Source organism: Lethenteron reissneri, chromosome 11 (genome assembly GCF_015708825.2).
Source record: "Lethenteron reissneri isolate LAM-NWPU_2019-01 chromosome 11, ASM1570882v1, whole genome shotgun sequence".
Taxonomy (NCBI): domain Eukaryota; kingdom Metazoa; phylum Chordata; class Hyperoartia; order Petromyzontiformes; family Petromyzontidae; genus Lethenteron; species Lethenteron reissneri.
Genome location: NC_083789.1, coordinates 847845 through 868820, shown reverse-complemented (window position 1 = coordinate 868820; position 20976 = coordinate 847845). Strand labels below are relative to the sequence as shown.

Genomic DNA, 20976 nt, shown 5'->3' with positions numbered 1-20976 from the left:
CCCACCCCACAAAACACGAACACGATGCCCTGGCAGCCTCCACTGGGAGCGACACCAGCACGACACGGAGTCGTGCGTTATAGACAAAGACCCCCCGTATAGCCTCAACATGTGTTGTGTCTCACAGGTATGTCGTGTGTTACGGGTACTGTGTGTTGTGTTACCTGCACAGTACGTGTTAATGGTACCGCGTATGTGATGCCAACGTGGGTTGTGTCGCGAGAGGCAAGCGGGCACGCGGCATCGTCAGAGTTCGGGAGAAACAATCCCGGCGGAGACTCCCCGGGTGTCTGTGCGCCTCTGTGCGCCCGCACTCCGCGTGCCGCCTGCCGGGGAGGGGGGAGGGGGAGGGGGGGGCTCGTTCGGTAGCCCGCGCGGTGAGAGGAGGGCGACTGCTCTCGGGCGAGTCTCTCATCACGAGCTACAAGATGTGCCGGTGCACGGGTCGATGTCACCCTCGCGCCTGCGCTGATGTGTCACGAACACAGATACCACGGGGCACTGTAAACGGCAGAATGTGGAATGAAACGGTGAGAAAGGCTGCTTGGCACTGAGAAGTGGCGTAGAATTTAGAGGGGTGCAAATCAGAGCCTAGCCCAGCCCGCACCAAGCAGCGGGAGCCCCCCGTGGACAGAGCCCCCCGGGGACAGAGCCCCCCGTGGACAGAGCCCCCCGTGGACAGAGCCCCCCGGGGACAGAGCCCCGCGTGATGCAGCTCCTTCCCTCCGCCCCGCCCCCTGTAAACACAGCTCGCACGTCACGCGGCTGTCAAGTTTCGGGGAGATTTCTTGGAGTAGGTAAAACTCGGGGCAGGTAAAACTCGGAGTAGGTAAAACTCGGAGTAGGTAAAACTCGGGGCAGGTAAAACTCGGAGTAGGTAAAACTCGGGGCAGGTAAAATTCGGGGAATACTCCGAGATTACTCGGGGCAGGTAAAACTCGGGGCAGGTAAAATTCGGGGTATACTCCGAGATTACTCGGGGTAGGCAGTAACGACCCTCAATTGACCATTTCCTGAAGCCGGCCAGTCCGCCGAGAAGCTACAGACTTCCATTCAGCGCCGTGTCAACAACAACAACACCACCACCACCAACACCACCACCAACACCACCACCACCACCCTGTTCTCACTGTGCATCGTGCAGGTTCACGGCGACGAACACAGACGCGGGAAGTCTCTCACCCTCAACACACTCACCCTCAACACACTCACCCTCAACACACTCACCCTCAACACACTCACTCTCAACACACTCACCCTCAACACACTCACTCTCAACACACTCACCCTCAACACACACTCACACTCAACACACACTCACACTCAACACACTCACTCTCAACACACTCACTCTCAACACACACTCACCCTCAACACACTCACTCTCAACACACTCACCCTCAACACACACTCACTCTGAACACACTCACACTCAACACACACTCACACTCAACACACACTCACACTCAACACACTCACCCTCAACACACACTCACTCTCAACACACTCACCCTCAACACACACTCACACTCAACACACACTCACACTCAACACACTCACCCTCAACACACTCACCCTCAACACACACTCACTCTCAACACACTCACACTCAACACACACTCACACTCAACACACTCACTCTCAACACACTCACTCTCAACACACTCACCCTCAACACACTCACTCTAAACACACTCACCCTCAACACACTCACCCTCAACACACTCACTCTCAACACACTCACTCTCAACACACACTCACCCTCAACACACACTCACACTCAACACACACTCACCCTCAACACACACTCACCCTCAACACACTCACTCTCAACACACTCACCCTCAACACACACTCACCCTCAACACACACTCACACTCAACACACACTCACCCTCAACACACACTCACCCTCAACACACACTCACACTCAACACACACTCACCCTCAACACACACTCACCCTCAACACACACTCACTCTCAACACACTCACCCTCAACACACGCTCACCCTCAACACACACTCACCCTCAACACACGCTCACCCTCAACACACACTCACTCTCAACACACTCACCCTCAACACACACTCACCCTCAACACACACTCACCCTCAACACACACTCACCCTCAACACCCTCACCCTCAACACACACTCACCCTCAACACACTCACTCTCAACACACACTCACCCTCAACACACACTCACCCTCAACACACTCACCCTCAACACACACTCGCCCTCAACACACACTCACCCTCAACACACACTCACTCTCAACACACTCACCCTCAACACACACTCACCCTCAACACACACTCACCCTCAACACACACTCACCCTCAACACCCTCACCCTCAACACACACTCACCCTCAACACACTCACTCTCAACACACCCTCACCCTCAACACACACTCACCCTCAACACACTCACTCTCAACACACCCTCACCCTCAACACACACTCACCCTCAACACACACTCACCCTCAACACACAGCACACACAGCACACACACACCACACACACAACACACATCAAACGCACAGCACACACACAGCACACACACATCACACAGCACACACACAGCACACACACATCACACAGCACACACACAGCACACAACACACACACAGCACACACCCCGCACACACACAGCACACAGCACATCAGCACACACAGAGCACACACAGCTCACACACAGCACATACACATCACACAACACACAGCACACACACAGCACACAACACACACACAGCACACACCGCACACACACAGCACACAGCACATCAGCACACACACAGCACACACAGCACACACTCACCACACACTCAGCACATTGACACTCGCCACACCGCTGAGTATGCCGTGTGGTGGTCTCACGCTGCGGCAATTGGACACGCGCCGCCTCGGGCACGCACTGCGCATCCACGCGGGCTCCGAGCCCCCTCCCGCCCCCTCCCGCCCCCTCCCATCTCCTCCCGCCCCCAGCAGCGCTGCACCCGCGTGCCGCTAACCGCAGTGTGCGGTGCTGCACGGCGGTGAGGAGGAGGACGAGGACGAGGGGTGAACCCCGGGCCGAAGGTCACGGGTAAACGATCACAAATGCATCTCCCGCACGCGATATGCGTATCTTCACGCGAGGAACTGTTGTTGGTCGGCAGGAGCAAGCCAGCCAAGATGCGAGACGATGCGGACGCGATGCTGGAACGGCATCCGAATAGAATGGACGCTTGTCTGGAACCGTGGAGTTGCGTGTGGAGGGGCTGGCCTGGTGACCCCCCAGGGGCTGGGAGATGTCAACTCTCTCGCCTGGTGACCCCCCAGGGGCTGGGAGATGTCAACTCTCTCGCCTGGTGACCCCCCAGGGGCTGGGAGATGTCAACTCTCTCACCTGGTGACCCCCCAGGGGCTGGGAGATGTCAACTCTCTCGCCTGGTGACCCCCCAGGGGCTGGGAGATGTCAACTCTCTCGCCTGGTGACCCCCCAGGGGCTGGGAGATGTCAACTCTCTCACCTGGTGACCCCCCAGGGGCTGGGAGATGTCAACTCTCTCGCCTGGTGACCCCCCAGGGGCTGGGAGATGTCAACTCTCTCGCCTGGTGACCCCCCAGGGGCTGGGAGATGTCAACTCTCTCGCCTGGTGACCCCCCAGGGGCTGGGAGATGTCAACTCGCTCGCCTGGTGACCCCCCAGGGGCTGGGAGATGTCAACTCTCTCGCCTGGTGACCCCCCAGGGGCTGGGAGATGTCAACTCTCTCACCTGGTGACCCCCCAGGGGCTGGGAGATGTCAACTCTCTCGCCTGGTGACCCCCCAGGGGCTGGGAGATGTCAACTCTCTCGCCTGGTGACCCCCCAGGGGCTGGGAGATGTCAACTCTCTCACCTGGTGACCCCCCAGGGGCTGGGAGATGTCAACTCTCTCGCCTGGTGACCCCCCAGGGGCTGGGAGATGTCAACTCTCTCGCCTGGTGACCCCCCAGGGGCTGGGAGATGTCAACTCTCTCGCCTGGTGACCCCGCAGGGGCTGGGAGATGTCAACTCTCTCACCTGGTGACCCCCCAGGGGCTAGGAGACGTCAACTCTCTCGCCTGGTGACCCCGCAGGGGCTGGGAGATGTCAACTCTCTCGCCTGGTGACCCCGCAGGGGCTGGGAGATGTCAACTCTCTCACCTGGTGACCCCCCAGGGGCTGGGAGATGTCAACTCTCTCGCCTGGTGACCTTCCAGGGGCTGGAAGATGTCAACTCTCTCGCCTGGTGACCCCCCAGGGGCTGGGAGATGTCAACTCTCTCACCTGGTGACCCCCCAGGGGCTAGGAGACGTCAACTCTCTCGCCAGGTGACCCCACAGGGGCTAGGAGACGTCAACTCTCTCGCCTGGTGACCCCCCAGGGGCTGGGAGATGTCAACTCTCTCGCCAGGTGACCCCACAGGTGCTGGGAGATGTCAACTCTCTCGCCAGGTGACCCCACAGGGGCTAGGAGACGTCAACTCTCTCGCCTGGTGACCCCGCAGGGGCTGGGAGATGTCAACTCTCTCGCCTGGTGACCCCACAGGGGCTAGGAGACGTCAACTCTCTCGCCTGGTGACCCCCCAGGGGCTGGGAGACGTCAACTCTCTCGCCAGGTGACCCCACAGGTGCTGGGAGATGTCAACTCTCTCGCCAGGTGACCCCACAGGGGCTAGGAGACGTCAACTCTCTCGCCTGGTGACCCCGCAGGGGCTGGGAGATGTCAACTCTCTCGCCTGGTGATCCCACAGGGGCTGGGAGATGTCAACTCTCTCGCCTGGTGACCCCACAGGGGCTGGGAGACGTCAACTACCTCGCCTGGTGACCCCGCAGGGGCTGGGAGATGTCAACTCTCTCGCCTGGTGGCCCCGCAGGAGTCAGTGGGTTCGACCCCGACACCTGCTGCTGCTGGAGTTTGTGGTGTCTCTCTCTCTCTCCCTGTAGTCGCGTGGATTTTTCACCGGGTCCTCCGGGTTTTCTCTCCGCATTTAGCTGCTATACATTTCCACGTGATAAGCCACTTTGTTTGCTATCATTTGTGGCCAGGTCGCTCCTGAAAGAAGCGATATAGCCCAGTGAACCTTCCCTTGCAAAGTAAAAGGAATAGCTTAGTTTGATGGCTGAGCCCCTGGCCCAGCACGTTGGCTGCCCGTGGCGGCTCCCCCCGACTCGTCCCTGGACGCTGATTTATAGCGGAAATATTCTTCAAAGTGATCATCAGCAGCGTCGCCTGTTGTCATTCACGCTCAGCATCACGCGGCTAACAGTCGGCCACGAGCGGACAGGAGGATATTGACAAACACCCATTCTCTCACACACAACCACCCACACACACACTACCCACACACACATACACTACCCACACACTACTACCCACACACACTACTACCCACACACACTACCACCCACACACACACTACCCACACACACATACACTACCCACACACTACTACCCACACACACTACTACCCACACACACTACCACCCACACACACATTACCCACACACACTACCACCCACACATTCACTACCCACACACTACTACCCACACACACTACTACCCACACACACTACCACCCACACACACACTACCCACACACACACTACCACCCACACACTACTACCCACACACACTACTACCCACACACACTACCACCCACACACACACTACCCACACACACTACCACCCACACATTCACTACCCACACACTACTACCCACACACACTACTACCCACACACACTACCACCCACACACACACTACCCACACACACTACCACCCACACATTCACTACCCACACACTACTACCCACACACACTACTACCCACACACACTACCACCCACACACACACTACCCACACACACTACCACCCACACACACACTACCACACACACTACTACGCTCACAAACACAACATTCACAGACTCAACCCCTACAGACACAATATTCACAACAAAGCTCACAGATACAACCGTAACAATACTCACAGACACAACATTCACAACAACAACTCTCACAGACCCAACCTCACAGACACAGCCCTCACAGACACAACATTCACAACAACTCTCACACACACAACCTCACAGACACAGTCCTCACAGACACAACATTCACAACAACAACTCTCACACACACAACCTCACAGACACAGCCCTCACGGACACAACATCCACAATAACAACCCTCACAACAACAACCCTGACAGACTCAGCCCTCACAGACACAACATTCACAACAACTCTTACAGACCCAACCTCACAGACACAGCCCTCGCAGACACAACCCTCAGACTCATCATCCACAACAACAACCCTCACAACAACAACCCTGACAGACACTACTCTCACAGACACAACATCCACAACAACAACCCTCACAGACACACCTTCACAATCACACAGCAGTGCCTCACCTAGCGCAAGTTTCTCCGCTATCAGCAGGGCAGTAGTAATGACAGAGGGGGAGGGATTAGTGGTGGCGTACTGGTTGGCGCACTGCTCTATTGATGAATGATCCAGTGTCTCAAACGGGATCTCAAAGCAATCAAGAATGGTTTCGTTCCTTCCGTCGATTACCGGAGCACGTAGCCACGCTCGCTGCGCTCTGCGTCGCGTCGCGTCAGGGGAGCGAAGTGCGCAGCGGGAGAGACTCACGCTGCGAGGATGGCGCGGGGCCTCGGAGGATGACCCCCGTGAGCCCCAAGCGAGCCGCGTTCCCGTGCCCAGAGGCTCTCCCCCCCCCCCCCCCCCCGCGTCAAAGCTGCGACCCAAATCGCACTCACGTGTTCTCTCTCGATCGGCGATCTACCACGCGTCGAGTCATCTGTCCCTAGCTTTAGATTATAAATGAATAATATACTTGACTTTCCCATCCTTGGTCAGTACCCAACCCCCTACAGCTCACGGGTCGGCAGCGACAGGAACGAGGGAGGCCGCGCGTCGCTGGCCGTCCTCGTTCCGTCTCTCCGTGGGTAGCGAACGCTCCACCCCTGCGTGGTGTCTCACAGTGGAGCGCGGTCGCGGTCACTGCTAATCCACCCACCAGCACGCGTCTCCCCCCATCAGGGCTCCAGGAGCCCAGCATTACTACCGAGATCGATAAAACGACGCCACTCTGTTCCGAGTCGTCGTCCAATGGCATGGCGCGGTGTGGCGTAGTGTGGCGCGGTGTGGCGTGGTGTGGCATTGTGTGGTGTGGCATGGCGTGGTGTGGCATTGCGTGGTGTGGCGTGGGGTGGCATTGCGTGGTGTGGTGCGGTGTGGCATGGCGTGGTGTGGCATGGCGTGGTGTGTCGTGGCGTGGTGTGTCGTGGTGTGCTGTGTCGTGGCGTGGTGTGTCGTGGCGTGGTGTGGTGTGTCGTGGCGTGGTGTGTCGTGGTGTGTCGTGGCGTGGTGTAGCGTGGTGTGTCGTGGTGTGGTGTGGTGTGTCGTGGCGTGGTGTGTCGTGGTGTGGCGTGGTGTGAAGTGGTGTGGTGTGTCGTGGCGTGGTGTGGTGTGTCGTGGCGTGGTGTGGCGTGGTGTGCTGTGTCGTGGCGTGGTATGTCGTGGTGTGGCGTGGTGTGGCGTGGTGTGCTGTGTCGTGGCGTGTCGTGGTGTGGCGTGGTGTGGCGTGGTGTGCTGTGTCGTGGCGTGGTGTGTCGTGGCGTGGTGTGTCGTGGTGTGGCGTGGTGTGGCGTGGTGTGGTGTGCTGTGTCGTGGCGTGGTGTGTCGTGGTGTGGCGTGGTGTGGTGAGCTGTGGTGTGGCGTGGTGTGGCGTGGTGTGGCGTGGTGTGGTGTGCTGTGTCGTGGTGTGGCGTGGTGTGTCGTGGTGTGCTGTGTCGTGGCGTGGTGTGGCGTGGTGTGTCGTGGCTTGGTGTGGTGTGTCGTGGCGTGGTGTGTCGTGGTGTGTCGTGGCTTGGTGTGGCGTGGTGTGTCGTGGTGTGTCGTGGTGTGTTGTGTCGTGGCGTGGTGTGTCGTGGTGTGTCGTGGCGTGGTGTGGCGTGGTGTGTCGTGGTGTGTCGTGGTGTGCTGTGTCGTGGCGTGGTGTGGCGTGGTGTGTCGTGGTGTGTCGTGCTGTGTCGTGGTGTGTCGTGGCGTGGTGTGTCGTGGTGTGGTGTGCTGTGTCGTGGTGTGGTGTGGCGTGGTGTGTCGTGGTGTGGTGTGCTGTGTCGTGGTGTGTCGTGGTGTGTCGTGCTGTGTCGTGGTGTGTCGTGGCGTGGTGTGTCGTGGTGTGGTGTGCTGTGTCGTGGTGTGTCGTGGTGTGGTGTGCTGTGTCGTGGCGTGGTGTGTCGTGGTGTGTCGTGCTGTGTCGTGGTGTGTCGTGGCGTGGTGTGTCGTGGTGTGCTGTGTCGTGGTGTGTCGTGGTGTGGCGTGATGTGTCGTGTCGTGGTGTGGTGTGGCGTGGTGTGGTGTGGTGTGGCGTGGTGTGTCGTGGTGTGCTGTGTCGTGGCGTGGTGTGGCGTGGTGTGTCGTGGCTTGGTGTGGTGTGTCGTGGCGTGGTGTGTCGTGGCTTGGTGTGGTGTGTCGTGGCGTGGTGTGTCGTGGTGTGTCGTGGCTTGGTGTGGCGTGGTGTGTCGTGGTGTGTCGTGGTGTGCTGTGTCGTGGCGTGGTGTGTCGTGGTGTGTCGTGGCGTGGTGTGGCGTGGTGTGTCGTGGTGTGCTGTGTCGTGGCGTGGTGTGGCGTGGTGTGTCGTGGTGTGTCGTGCTGTGTCGTGGTGTGTCGTGGCGTGGTGTGCTGTGTCGTGTCGTGGTGTGGTGTGTCGTGGCGTGGTGCGGTGTGGCGTGGTGTGTCGTGGTGTGGTGTGTCGTGGCGTGGTGTGGTGTGTCGTGGTGTGGTGTGGTGTGGGGTGGCGTGGTGTGGTGTGGTGTGTCGTGGTGTGGCGTGGTGTGTCGTGGTGTGGCGTGGTGTGGTGTGGCGTGGCGTGGTGTGGCGTGGTGTGTCGTGGTGTGGTGTGGCGTGGCGTGGTGTGGCATGGTGTGTCGTGGTGTGGTGTGTCGTGTCGTGGCGTGGTGTGTCGTGGTGTGGTGTGGCGTGGTGTGTCGTGGTGTGTCGTGTCGTGGCGTGGTGTGTCGTGGTGTGGTGTGTCGTGTCGTGGTGTGTCGTGTCGTGGCGTGGTGTGGTGTGTCGTGGTGTGGTGTGTCGTGGTGTGGTGTGGGGTGGTGTGGTGTGGGGTGGTGTGTCGTGTCGTGGTGTGGCGTGGTGTGTCGTGGTGTGGTGTGTCGTGTCGTGGCGTGGTGTGGCGTGGTGTGTCGTGGTGTGGTGTGTCGTGTCGTGGTGTGTCGTGTCGTGGCGTGGTGTGGCGTGGTGTGTCGTGGTGTGGTGTGCTGTGTCGTGGTGTGGCGTGGTGTGGCGTGGTGTGGCGTGGTGTGGTGTGGCGTGGTGTGCTGTGTCGTGGTGTGTTGTGGCGTGGTGCGGCATGGCGCGATGTTGCCTCTCCTGCGCGCCTGGTTCGTGCTGCTGGAGACGCAGTGCGAGGCGCGCGCTCCTCATTAGCGGCGCGCGGTGTGCGCGCAGTGCCGCGGTGTGCGCGCAGTGCCGCGGTGTGGGCGCAGTGCCGCGGTGTGCGCGCAGTGCCGCGGTGTGGGCGCAGTGCCGCGGTGTGCGCGCAGTGCCGCGGTGTGGGCGCAGTGCCGCGGTGTGCGCGCAGTGCCGCGGTGTGCGCGCAGTGCCGCGGTGTGCGCGCAGTGCCGCGGTGTGGGCGCAGTGCCGCGGTGTGCGCGCAGTGCCGCGGTGTGGGCGCAGTGCCGCGGTGTGGGCGGAGTGCCGCGGTGTGCGCGCAGTGCCGCGGTGTGCGCCCAGTGCCGCGGTGTGGGCTCAGCTCCCTGACGAGGCCAAAGGGAAACGTGCGAATGGGTGTCCTCGCTGCAGCGGGGGCGTGGGGGGAGGGGCTGGTATTACTGTGGGGGGCAGACGCGCTGGTGCCATGACTTGCGGCCCCCACAGCCAGAGCCCGCAGCAGACACTGGGCATGAGCTCTGAACACGTGACACGAGTGAGCTCGTGGAGAGAGAGCGCGAGCGAGGGGGAGAGAGGGAGACGGGAATGGCAGTGAAGTCGGGAGCCACTCCCGCAGCCTTCCCCAGTCCACCAGCACCATCATCAGCGCCACCCCCTTGCTCTGTCAACAGCGCAGCAGCCAATCAGCATCCCCGAACAAGGTCAGCCCCACACCCCGAGTCTCACCCTCTCCCTGAACCCTAACAACCCCACCACGAACTACAACCACCAATTCTCACCCCTCACCTTTCTCATCCCCATTACCTCCGATGGTGGTTAAGTCGCAACAACACGGCCGCACCGCCCCACGGCGATTGTCTGCCGCAGTGTTTTTGTGTGTCTGTGTGTTTGTGTGTTTATGTGTCTGGGTGTTTGTGTGTTTGTGTGTCTGTCTGTTTGTGTGTCTGTGTGTTTGTGTGTCTGTGTGTTTGTGTGTTTGTGTGTCTGTGTGTTTGTGTGTCTGTGTGTCTGTGTGTTTGTGTGTCTGTGTGTCTGTGTGTCTGTGTGTTTGTGTGTCTGTGTGTGTGTGTGTTTGTGTGTTTGTGTGTCTGTGTGTGTGTTTGTGTGTGTCTGTGTGTTTGTGTGTTTGTGTGTCTGTGTGTTTGTGTGTCTGTGTGTTTGTGTGTGTGTGTGTTTGTGTGTGTTTGTGTGTTTGTGTGTGTGTGTCTGTGTGTCTGTGTCTGTGTGTGTGTGTGTCTGTGTGTTTGTGTGTCTGTGTCTGTGTGTTTGTGTGTTTGTGTGTCTGTGTCTGTGTGTTTGTGTGTCTGTGTGTTTGTGTGTTTATGTGTCTGGGTGTTTGTGTGTCTGTGTGTGTTTGTGTGTCTGTGTGTTTATGTGTTTGTGTGTCTGGGTGTTTGTGTGTTTGTGTGTCTGTGTGTTTGTGTGTTTATGTGTCTGGGTGTTTGTGTGTCTGTGTGTTTGTGTGTTTATGTGTCTGGGTGTTTGTGTGTCTGTCTGTTTGTGTGTCTGTGTGTTTGTGTGTGTGTTTGTGTGTCTGTGTGTTTGTGTGTGTGTTTGTGTGTGTGTCTAAGGTGTTTGTGTGTGTGTTTGTGTGTCTGTGTGTCTGTGTGTTTGTGTGTGTGTCTGTGTGTGTGTTTGTGTGTTTGTGTGTGTGTCTGTGTGTCTGTGTGTGTGTCTGTGTGTCTGTGTGTTTGTGTGTCTGTGTCTGTGTGTTTGTGTGTCTGTGTGTTTGTGTGTCTGTGTGTTTGTGTGTGTGTGTTTGTGTGTGTGAGTGAGTGACACGCCGTGTCCTTTGCACGCAGTGCCGCTCCGCGCGGCTCTCTGCTGCCCAGCCCCATCGCTGCGGTGACGGTGGCGCGCATTGCGGTGAATCGCGTGACGCGGGGCCACCAGCTGCTGCTGCTGCAGCCCTGAAGCTGCTGAAGTTGCTGCTGCAGTAGCAGCAGCAGCAGCATGAAACAGCATGAAGCTGCTGCTGCTGCTGGAGCAGCTTCAGGGCTGCCGATGAACGCGCGCGCTGCTCTCAAAGTCAAACTCGGGGGCCAATCGGCGCGTCGCGGTAAACGCGCCCGGCCACGGGCGTCCCGGAGCGACCCCCTCACACCCCCCCACACCCCTCACCCCCCACAGCCCCCACACCCCCTCACACCCCCTCACACCCCCTCACACCCCCTCACACCCCCTCACACCCCCTCACCCCGCACACCCCCCACACCCCCACACCCCCCACACCACCCACCCCCACCCCGGTGTGCGCCGCGATCCCAAAGCCGCTCGTCTCCTTGCCCAGGAGCCCCCCTCGCCCTGCCGCCGCCTGACGGACGCGGTCTCCGAGCCCCCCCCGCCCCCAGTGTGACGCGCAGCGCACAGGCGCAGCACCAGCAGCACCAGCAGCACCAGCAGCACCAGCCCCACGGCAGCCCCACCCTGGGGGGGGGGGTCCCCTTCACGCCGGCGGCGTCAAGGGGAGGGGGCGGGGGCCGTGCCCGCTGGGAGCCGCTCGGAGCCAACTCGCCGTGGTGGTTATGGCTTTTGTATCTCGAGCTTCCGTGTGGCGTTTTTGGAAAGACCTAGGATTAGATCTAGGAAATCGCGAGCCGTATATATTCACAAGCACGTCGCTGCGCATAGATTAAGTATAGTTCAAGTCAACAATCGCGTTCCTTAAATATGATCGAGTTTAAAAACGCGGTCGGGTCGCGAGACGTACCCCGTGGCGATGCTTGCATATAGAGAACAGTACACACACAGTACACACACAGTACACACACACAATACACACACAGTACACACACAGTACACACACAGTACACATACACAGTACACATACAGTACACACACAGTACACACATACAGTACACACACAGTACACACACAATACACACAGTACACACACACAGTACACACACACAGTACACACACAGTACACACACACAGTACACACACAGTACACATACAGTACACACAGTACACACACACAGTACACACACACAGTACACACACACAGTACACACAGTACACATACAGTACACATACAGTACACACACATAATACACACACAGTACACACACAGTACACACACAGTACACACATTACACACACAGTACACACACACAGTACACATACAGTACACACACAGTACACACACACAGTACACACACACAGTACACATACAGTACACACACAGTACACACACACAGTACACACACGCACCATGCGACTCGCGCGGCCACAGCGGCACGAGATGTAAACAGCGGCGACCCCACGGGGGCTCCGGCCTCGTCGTACGCGCGCCACGCAGCGCGGGCCGCGCTGATGCCGGCGGCGGCGTCATCATCATCATCATTATTGTGACGACGACGCCGATAGCGGTGGACACCGTCACCGTGAGAATGGCTCGTCCCGAGAGGCCGGCGTCGCTCCCTCCTCGCTGCAGTGGCGGGTGGGGGGAGGGGAGGCGCTGTGCCCGGCCCCACGCGGCCCCACGAGGGCCCACGAGGGCCTGCGGGCAGCGGTCGCGGCCCACCGTCACACGTAGGCCGACTCGCTGGAGTGCGTGCGGCCGAAGCCGACGGGGCCACCCTGAGAGCGGATCTCGCCGATGGACTTGCGCCGCGCTTGCACGCCCTGCACCGCCTGCTTGATCTTGCGCCAGCCCAGGTGGTTGAGCTCGGCCAGGTTGAGGACGACGCAGAGGCCGCTCACGGCGAACATGAAGACGAGGAAGACGGTCTTCTCGGTGGGCCGCGACACGTAGCACTCCACCTCCTTGATGCACGGGTATCTGTCGCACTCGAACATGGGCGGCACGTTGAAGCCGTAGAGGAAGTACTGCCCCGTGAGGAAGCCGATCTCGAGCGCGTTGCGGAACACCACCTGGATGATGTAGAAGCGTGAGATGCCGTCCTGCCTGCGGCCCCTCAGCTTGCTCGTCCGCATCAGCGGCGTCGGGTGCATGACCTCCTTCACCTCGTGGCCCTCCGGCTCGCGCGACGAGTTCTCGGTGTTTTGCAGCAGGATGCCGTTCAGCATGGAGTTCTTCGTCTTCTTGCTGTCGTCTCGCTTCTCGGGCGAGAGGTCGTGCAGGATCTCCTTGTCCTGCAGCAGCAGCGCGTGCAGCACCGAGGAGCGACGCTCCCGCGCCTTGGCCGAGTGGTGGAGCGAGTAGGTGATGAAGCAGAGGCTGGGCGTGCACACCATGATGATCTGGAAGACCCAGTAGCGGATGTGCGAGATGGGAAACGCCTTGTCGTAGCACGCCTGGTTGCAGCCCGGCTGGAGGGTGTTACACACAAACATCGTCTGCTCGTCTTCGTAGACGGTCTCTCCCACAATCGCCACTATCAGGATCCGGAAAATAACCACGACTGTCAAGAGGATCCTAAGGCAGAGACACACAAGCGGTCTCCGTCACACCACCACCACCAGCACCACCAGTACCAGCAGCAGCAGCAGCAGCACCGGCAGCATCGCAGGCGCCCTGCACGCGACACTCGGCACGGCGTTAGCGCGGAACGCGGCGCGCGTCAAAGTTTCCCTCCCCGCGACCCCGGGGCGAAGCCGCGCCGCTCGGTGCGTGCGGAGCGGCGCGGCGCCTACCTGCCGATCATGGTGGAATGCTGCTGCACGGCAGCCTCCAGCAGTCTCTCGAGGATGGTCCATTCCCCCATCTTCCCCCCGTGCCGCTCGCCTCAGCGCGGGCCCGAGTGTGCTGAGAGCCCGGCACGCCGCCCGCGGCTCATCACGCAGCCACCTCGCCTCGCCGCGGCATCGCCTCCCCGGGAGCCGCGCTGCGGCGCGACCCTCCCACGACTCTGCCTCCTCCTCCTCCTCCTCTCACTCCTCGATTCGTTCTCTCCTCGCCGCGCCGGAGCGCAGTGCCCGCTATGCGGGTCTCAGGTGCCGCTATGCGGGTCCCAGGTGCCGCCGCTCCACGAGCCCCGAGCGCAGCCTCGCGAGCCGGGCGAGGAGGGCACGGACTCGTCGCCAAGACTTCTTCATTGCGCCGCGCGGCGTTTATTCGGCATCGTTAGCACCAGCGCCGCTCCTCCTCCTCCTCGTCCTCGCCGCGTGTGCAGCGCCTGCAGTGTGCGCGGGGTGTGCGGAGCGCGCGTGCTGCGGGTTGGTGTGAGCCGGGCATTGCGAGCCGCGCTCCTCGCGCTGCGCTAATTTATCTCCGCGCCGCTCGCCTTGACGGAGATGAAAGTGACAGCGGCGGCAGCGGCGCCACGAGGGGGCACGGGGCGCGGCGCACAGATGTTGGGGGAGGGGCGGGGGGGCTAGGGGGGAGGGAATGGGGGTGTTGGGTGTGTGGGGGGGGCTAGGGGGGAGGGTGTTGGGTGTGTGGGGCGGGGGGGGCTAGGGGGGAGGGAGTGGGGCGGGGGGACTAGGGGGGAGGGAGTGGGGGGTGGGGTGTGTGGGGCGGGGGGGCTAGGGGGGAGGGAGTGGGGCGGGGGGGCTAGGGGGGAGGGAATGGGGGTGTTGGGTGTGTGGGGGGGGCTAGGGGGGAGGGTGTTGGGTGTGTGGGGCGGGGGGGGCTAGGGGGGAGGGAGTGGGGCGGGGGGGCTAGAGGGGAGAGAGTGGGGGGTGGGGTGTGTGGGGCGGGGGGGCTAGGGGGGAGGGTGTGGGGCGGGGGGGTGTCGGAACCGATGCAGGACCCTGCGTGGTCGTGTTCGCCGCTCCAACTGAGTGCAAGGGGAGCGCGGCTCTCGCGCGACTTGGTCGCGACTCGGCACACGCGGAGACATTCACCGCATCGCCGCCTCGCCAGTTGCCCCCCCCCCCAACTCTTGCCACCGCACCCCCCGAACCTTCCCCTCAGCACCTTCGGTGCCTTTGCCGTCCGTGCCAGCAGCAGCAGCAGCAGCAGAGCCCCTGCGTCTCTGTCGGTCTCGTGTTCCCCGAGCCCCTTTACCCCTCCCCCGTCCACCCGCACAGCCCCCACCCCCCGGCACCCCCTCCCCACTCTCCCCACAGCGCGCGTCGCATCGGCGAACTCAGACTCCCCCCCCATTTCAGCATCTCGCCTCCGGTGGCGGTCCTGCTGAAAGAATCACCCCACCCATAGGAATGTTGAATTCCCACCACCGGATCGGTGTTGTGAACAAGGAGAAGTACACCCACCGCCTGGAGGTGTCTCTGGCTGAGTGGTGAGAGGCCGCCCGGCCCCGCTGCCCCCCCCCGGGGGCTCATCCCCGAGGAGGGTGCGCGAGTGGAGTGGGGAGCGGTGGTGCAGTGGTTAGCGCACTGCGCGACGAGCCCAGCGACCCGAGTTTCATTCCCGCTCACGACCAACACCAATAACGAGTATCTAGGTCGACTCAGTCTTAAATCAGTACCTGCTTGCGCATTTGTCAACATCAGCACGGGAGAGACAAAGGCGGCCGGACGCGGTGCTGACGAGCCACCCGCTCGGGCATCGTTCCGTCCTTCGTAGGTGCTGCTCGCTCACAGCACTTGCTCCAACAATCTGCTAAAGTTATACAGGGGAGCTGTGTCTTTGTGCGTGTGCTTGACGCATCCTGGCACTTCTCTATATTACATAATAGGATACAGTACTGCAATGCAATGGATGGGAATGGCTGCAGACACAACGTGCACGTGAAATGAACGCTGGGATGAGGCGGAAGGCAAGGATCATGCCGTGAAGTTGCGAGCCGGGGAATTATTTAAGGAATCCTGATTTATTCACGAGCGAGGCAGCGAGCTCCGGGATAAAAATAGAAACCGGCTCCTCCTCCTGCTGCTCCTCCTCCTGCTGCTCCTCCTCCTGCTGCTGCTGCTGCGTCTCGCGTCCCCGAGCCGCGAGGCGCAGCAGCAGCACAGGGGGCGGGGGCGGTGGAGAATCCATTGGTCTGTGAGGAGAGGCGCTCGTGTACTACTACTACACACGTGTGGTAGTAGTACACACACGTGTGGTAGTACACACACGTGTGGTAGTAGTACACACACGTGTGGTAGTACACGAGCACAGGATACAGCGTCACTGTGTCTGCATATGCGTATCGATGTCATGTAATCTCGACGCCAGATATCAATATTTAGTTTCCATTTCTGCATTGGGTAAACTAAATCTGGCACCTCTTGAGCCGCGACGGGCCAGCTCGGCACGGTCAAGGCGCGGCTCGGATGTGCAAGTGGAAAAGAGATGCGTGTGGCTGTACGGAGGCACGACATCATAAACATTATGAACGCTGCGCGCCGATTGGCCAAGCAAGGGTCCCTGGACATTGCGTCCACACCGGGAGAGGAGGGGAGCCGTTGTGCAACGTCATGTACTGCAGCGATGTAGCAATGTGCAACGATGTCTTTGAAGGTTATGATATCACCGGCTACAGCGCCTTAACTTGGAATTAGTTTTCAATTATTAATGACATTGACTGTGGGCAGGCAGCTGCACTGGTTTGGAGCGGAGTCCCATCCAGGGAGGACTCTGTGATTGTGGATACGCAGCGGGGGTCTGTGGTCGCGAGGATGGGGGCGGTGTTGGGGCTTAGAGGAGGGGGGGGGGGTCGGTGTTGGGGCTTAGAGGAGGGGGGGTCGGTGTTGGGGCTTAGAGGAGGGGGGGGGGCTATGGCGGGGGGGGGGTCGAGTTGGGAAGCGAGGGGCAGCGCCTTCGCAAAGGTCGATGAAGGCGGCGCTGTGCAGCGCGGGGTGGGGGGCTCACGGGGGGAGGGGGGATAGGGCCCTGTCGCCTCCACTGCTACAGCCCCCCCCCACCACGTGACCTTTAATTGGGGATGGACGCAGCGTGGAGCAGTGCACCCCCCTTCCCCGCCAGCGCGTGACACCGCGCTCATCACTGCGGCTGCTGCAACCCGCGCCTCGACGCGACCACGCGTCGCGTGCCGCCGCCGCTGCTGCTGCCGGTGGCGGTGGCGGCCGCGGGTCTCGGGGGACTCGGGTCCCGCAGGGGCCGCACCCGCCGCGCGCTCGCGGGGCTGGGGGCGCAGCCCCCGCGCTATCGCCGCCCGAGTTCGGCGCGCGGCGCCGCTGCCGCCGCTGTTGCTGCTGCTGTTGCTGCTGCCGCTGTTGCTGCTGCCGCTGTTGCTGCTGCCGCTGTTGCTGCTGCTGCCGCTGTTGCTGCTGCCGCTGTTGCTGCTGCCGCCACTGTTGCTGCTGCCGCTGCCGCTACTACTGCTGCTGCTGCCGCTGCTGCCGCCGCTGCTGCTGCTCCGCACTGCGGCACATCCAGAACCCCCCCCCCCCCCCTCTCTTTCTCTCTCGAGTCTCGGGCTCTGCGATTCCACGAAACTGAGAACGCCGCGAGCTCCCGGTGCAACGCGCGGCTCGCGAGCACCGCGCTCTCCTCTCGCTCTCCCCACGCTCTCCTCTCGCTCTCCCCACGCTCTCCGCACGCTCTCCCCACGCTCTCCTCTCGCTCTCCCCACGCTCTCCGCACGCTCTCCTCGCTCTCTGCTGCCCGCTCTCTCCCTGTGCGCTCTGTTGACTCCGTCTCCTCATTTGCATCTCCGTCTAAAAATAAACCCGAGGCTCCCCGTTGCCCGCGTCTCCTCCGCTCGCTCCTCGCTCAGACTGCGCGCGGAGCGAGCGCTGCGTGGCCTGGCTGCGTGACCTGGCTGTGTAACCTGGCTGTGTAACCTGGCTGTGTGACCTGGCTGTGTGACCTGGCTGCGTGACCTGGCTGTGTGACCTGGCTGTGTGACCTGGCTGTGTAACCTGGCTGTGTAACCTGGCTGCGTGCCCTGGCTGTGTAACCTGGCTGTGTAACCTGGCTGTGTGACCTGGCTGTGTAATCTGGCTGTGTAACCTGGCTGTGTAACCTGGCTGTGTGACCTGGCTGCGTGACCTGGCTGTGTAACCTGGCTGTGTAACCTGGCTGTGTGACCTGGCTGTGTGACCTGGCTGCGTGCCCTGGCTGTGTAACCTGGCTGTGTGACCTGGCTGTGTGACCTGGCTGCGTGACCTGGCTGTGTAACCTGGCTGTGTGACCTGGCTGCGTGACCTGGCTGCGTGACCTGGCTGTGTGACCTGGCTGTGTAACCTGGCTGTGTAACCTGGCTGTGTGACCTGGCTGCGTGACCTGGCTGCGTGACCTGGCTGCGTGACCTGGCTGCGTGACCTGGCTGTGTGACCTGGCTGCGTGACCTGGCTGTGTGACCTGCGTGGAATGCTCCGTCAGCGCAGTTGGTCATGAATTACGCAATGGAACAAAATAGCCAGGACTGCGGTGAACTAACACGGCTATAGCATCGCTGTAGCATCGCTGTAGCCGTGTAGTGGCGTCGTCTGTGACTCGCACCTCTTATCAGTCACCCTGTTATCCGCGATATGACGGGTAATGAGATTGACCTTCGTGCGGAAAGCGTGAGGCGCATTCTGTGACGGAAAGGGCATCGATGTGCAAAACGCAGGGACGTGAAACTCAGAACTGAATGAGTTAAACGCGATCATCATGATGCAACGTTATTGACGTCACACACCCGTTGTTAATCTGCTGCGGGATACGCTGTCGGTCGTGGCGGTTGTTTTGACCATACTTCACCACGCTGGTCAGTACTGTACTCTCAGAGTGTAGCTGCTGTCGTGAGGAACCTGAGCGTGCCGCGAGCCCCGATCACAGCCCCACAGCGGCCGTCAGCACGAGACCCCGGGGGTGTGTGTGTGTGGTCACGGTGTGTGTGTGCTCACGGTGTGTGTGTTCACGGTGTGTGTGTGGTCACGGTGTGTGTGTGTCCACGGTGTGTGTGTGTCCACGGTGTGTGTGTGTTCAGGGTGTGTGTGTGTTCAGGGTGTGTGTACACTGTGTGTGTGTCTGTGTACACTGTGTGTGTGTATACTGTGTGTGTGTGGTCACGCTGTGTGTGTTCATGGTATGTGTGTGCTCACGGTGTGTGTGTGTTCACGCTGTGTGGTCACGGTGTGTGTGTGTGTTCAGTGAGGGTGTGTGAGTGAGCGAGTCATTTTTCACAACGACAGCCCAACTGTCGGCCTTAGCCCCCACTCGTCTTATTCACGATTCCCAGCAGATAAGAGGATGGATGATCGCGACGTCGCCTTTGTGTCCGCGACAGGAGGCCGATCTGTTGTGATTGGCGATGTTTACACCGCCTCCTTCTCCGTGGCCGCAAATCGCACCCAGGACGACTCCTCGACTGACGAGCTGACATCGCGCCGATCTCACCCCTGGCCGTGCTATTCCATTTGCGTTCGAGCGACAAAGCAAACCCAAACAATCGGAGCCCGGGTCGAGAGGCATCGCCGCGTCTCGCGCGAGCTGGCCTGCACCTAAGGCAGGGGAGAGAATGAGAGGACGGGGAGATGCAGGAGAGAGAGAGAGAGAAGAGAGGGAGCCACGGGGCGACAGATGACGCGCCCGGGTGCGATGGCCGAGGCGGCAGCGGCAGCAGCAGCAGCAGTGAGCCACCCCGCGTGGCGCGAGGCGTTTTGAGCGAGTGGTTGCGAGTGGTTGCGAGTGTGCATGCATGTAGGCATGTATGGTGACCCTCTTTTCCCACCCTACGTAGCCAACCGTGCTGATGGTTGATGCGAAGCGAGCGCTACTCGGCTGCCCGGCTGGGCGAGCCACTGGACAGCAGCGGGGCGGGGGAACATCTCCCCACGCGGCGCCTCGCGTCTCGCTGTTGCCGCTGTTCCCGATGGCCACGTGAGGGAAGGGGGCCGTGCTAAGCGGCCCGCGCTGTCTTTCAACTTGGGGGGCGTCCATCACCGCGCCCCGCACGTGACCATGGCCCTGTCGGGGCTCTGCGACGTCTCGCTTCTCCCGAAGTGCCTCTCTAGCAGCCACCACCAACAGCAGCAGCAGCAGCAGCGACTGTGGCGAGATACCCGTGCGACATCTCCCACGAATGCGCCCCGCGCCGCGCGTCTCTGCGTCCTCGTCCCCACGCCGCGCCGCGTGCATGCGCGCCTACTGACATCGGCGCGTCGAGCCGTCCCCCGTGCTAAACATGCAGCTCACACCTCTAATTGGCGTTATCTGGCGTGCGCATTAATTTGGCCGTCTTAGAGTTTGAGAAGTAATTGGATAAACCCGTGCCTCGGAGCTCTGCGGGCAGTGCTGCTCGCCGCGGCTTTCGTGCCGCGTGTTATTTTCCCGTCGATATTTCTGCTCATTAACACCTCGTGGGTGGTGGAGCGCACACCGCGCGATGAACTCGGCCACCTGAGTTCTATTCCCAGCCACGACTCACGTCAGTGATGAGTCATCTCTGAACCTAAAGTGATCATTAATGCAGGAATGTCACATAGAGTAGCAGAACCATTTTTTGAGGGAGGGTCCTGCATCGGGGTTTTATTTAAAGATGTTTTCAGCCAATTTGACTAAAATGATGAAGCATGGTCAAACACCTCCCACGACGGACACGGCAAGAGGAGGCCTTTGCTCAGCAGTGGGTGGCACGGCAAGTCCCGTGCCCGCAGCGCGCTGCCGAGCGAACCTCCCGGTAGGGTCCTCACTGTCGCCATACATGGGGACCAGGGGGCGCAGAGGATGATGCGGAAACGTGCGGATGTACTGCAGCCGTTGTCTGGCTTGGCCACCTGA

General features: G+C 60.6%; 1 protein-coding gene across 1 annotated transcript; it reads right to left on the bottom strand.

Moving 5' to 3' along the window:
- Window positions 1-12856: 12856 nt before the first annotated feature.
- LOC133341158 (gap junction delta-2 protein-like) lies at window positions 12857-14555 on the bottom strand. The gene is made up of 2 exons (XM_061549609.1): window positions 14049-14555; window positions 12857-13830 (listed from the first exon to the last, which is right to left on the bottom strand). Exons 1-2 carry the CDS (start codon window positions 14117-14119, stop codon window positions 12978-12980), a joined length of 924 nt encoding a protein of 307 aa, XP_061405593.1. The 5' UTR covers window positions 14120-14555; the 3' UTR covers window positions 12857-12977.
- Window positions 14556-20976: the final 6421 nt, after the last annotated feature.

Coding starts and splice junctions, on each gene's coding strand:
- LOC133341158 (XM_061549609.1), bottom strand. CDS start 14,119: ATGGGGGAATGGACCATCCTCGAGAGACTGCTGGAGGCTGCCGTGCAG. Junction 13,831..14,048: donor CATTCCACCATGATCGGCAG/GTAGGCGCCGCG, acceptor TCTCTGCCTTAG/GATCCTCTTGACAGTCGTGG.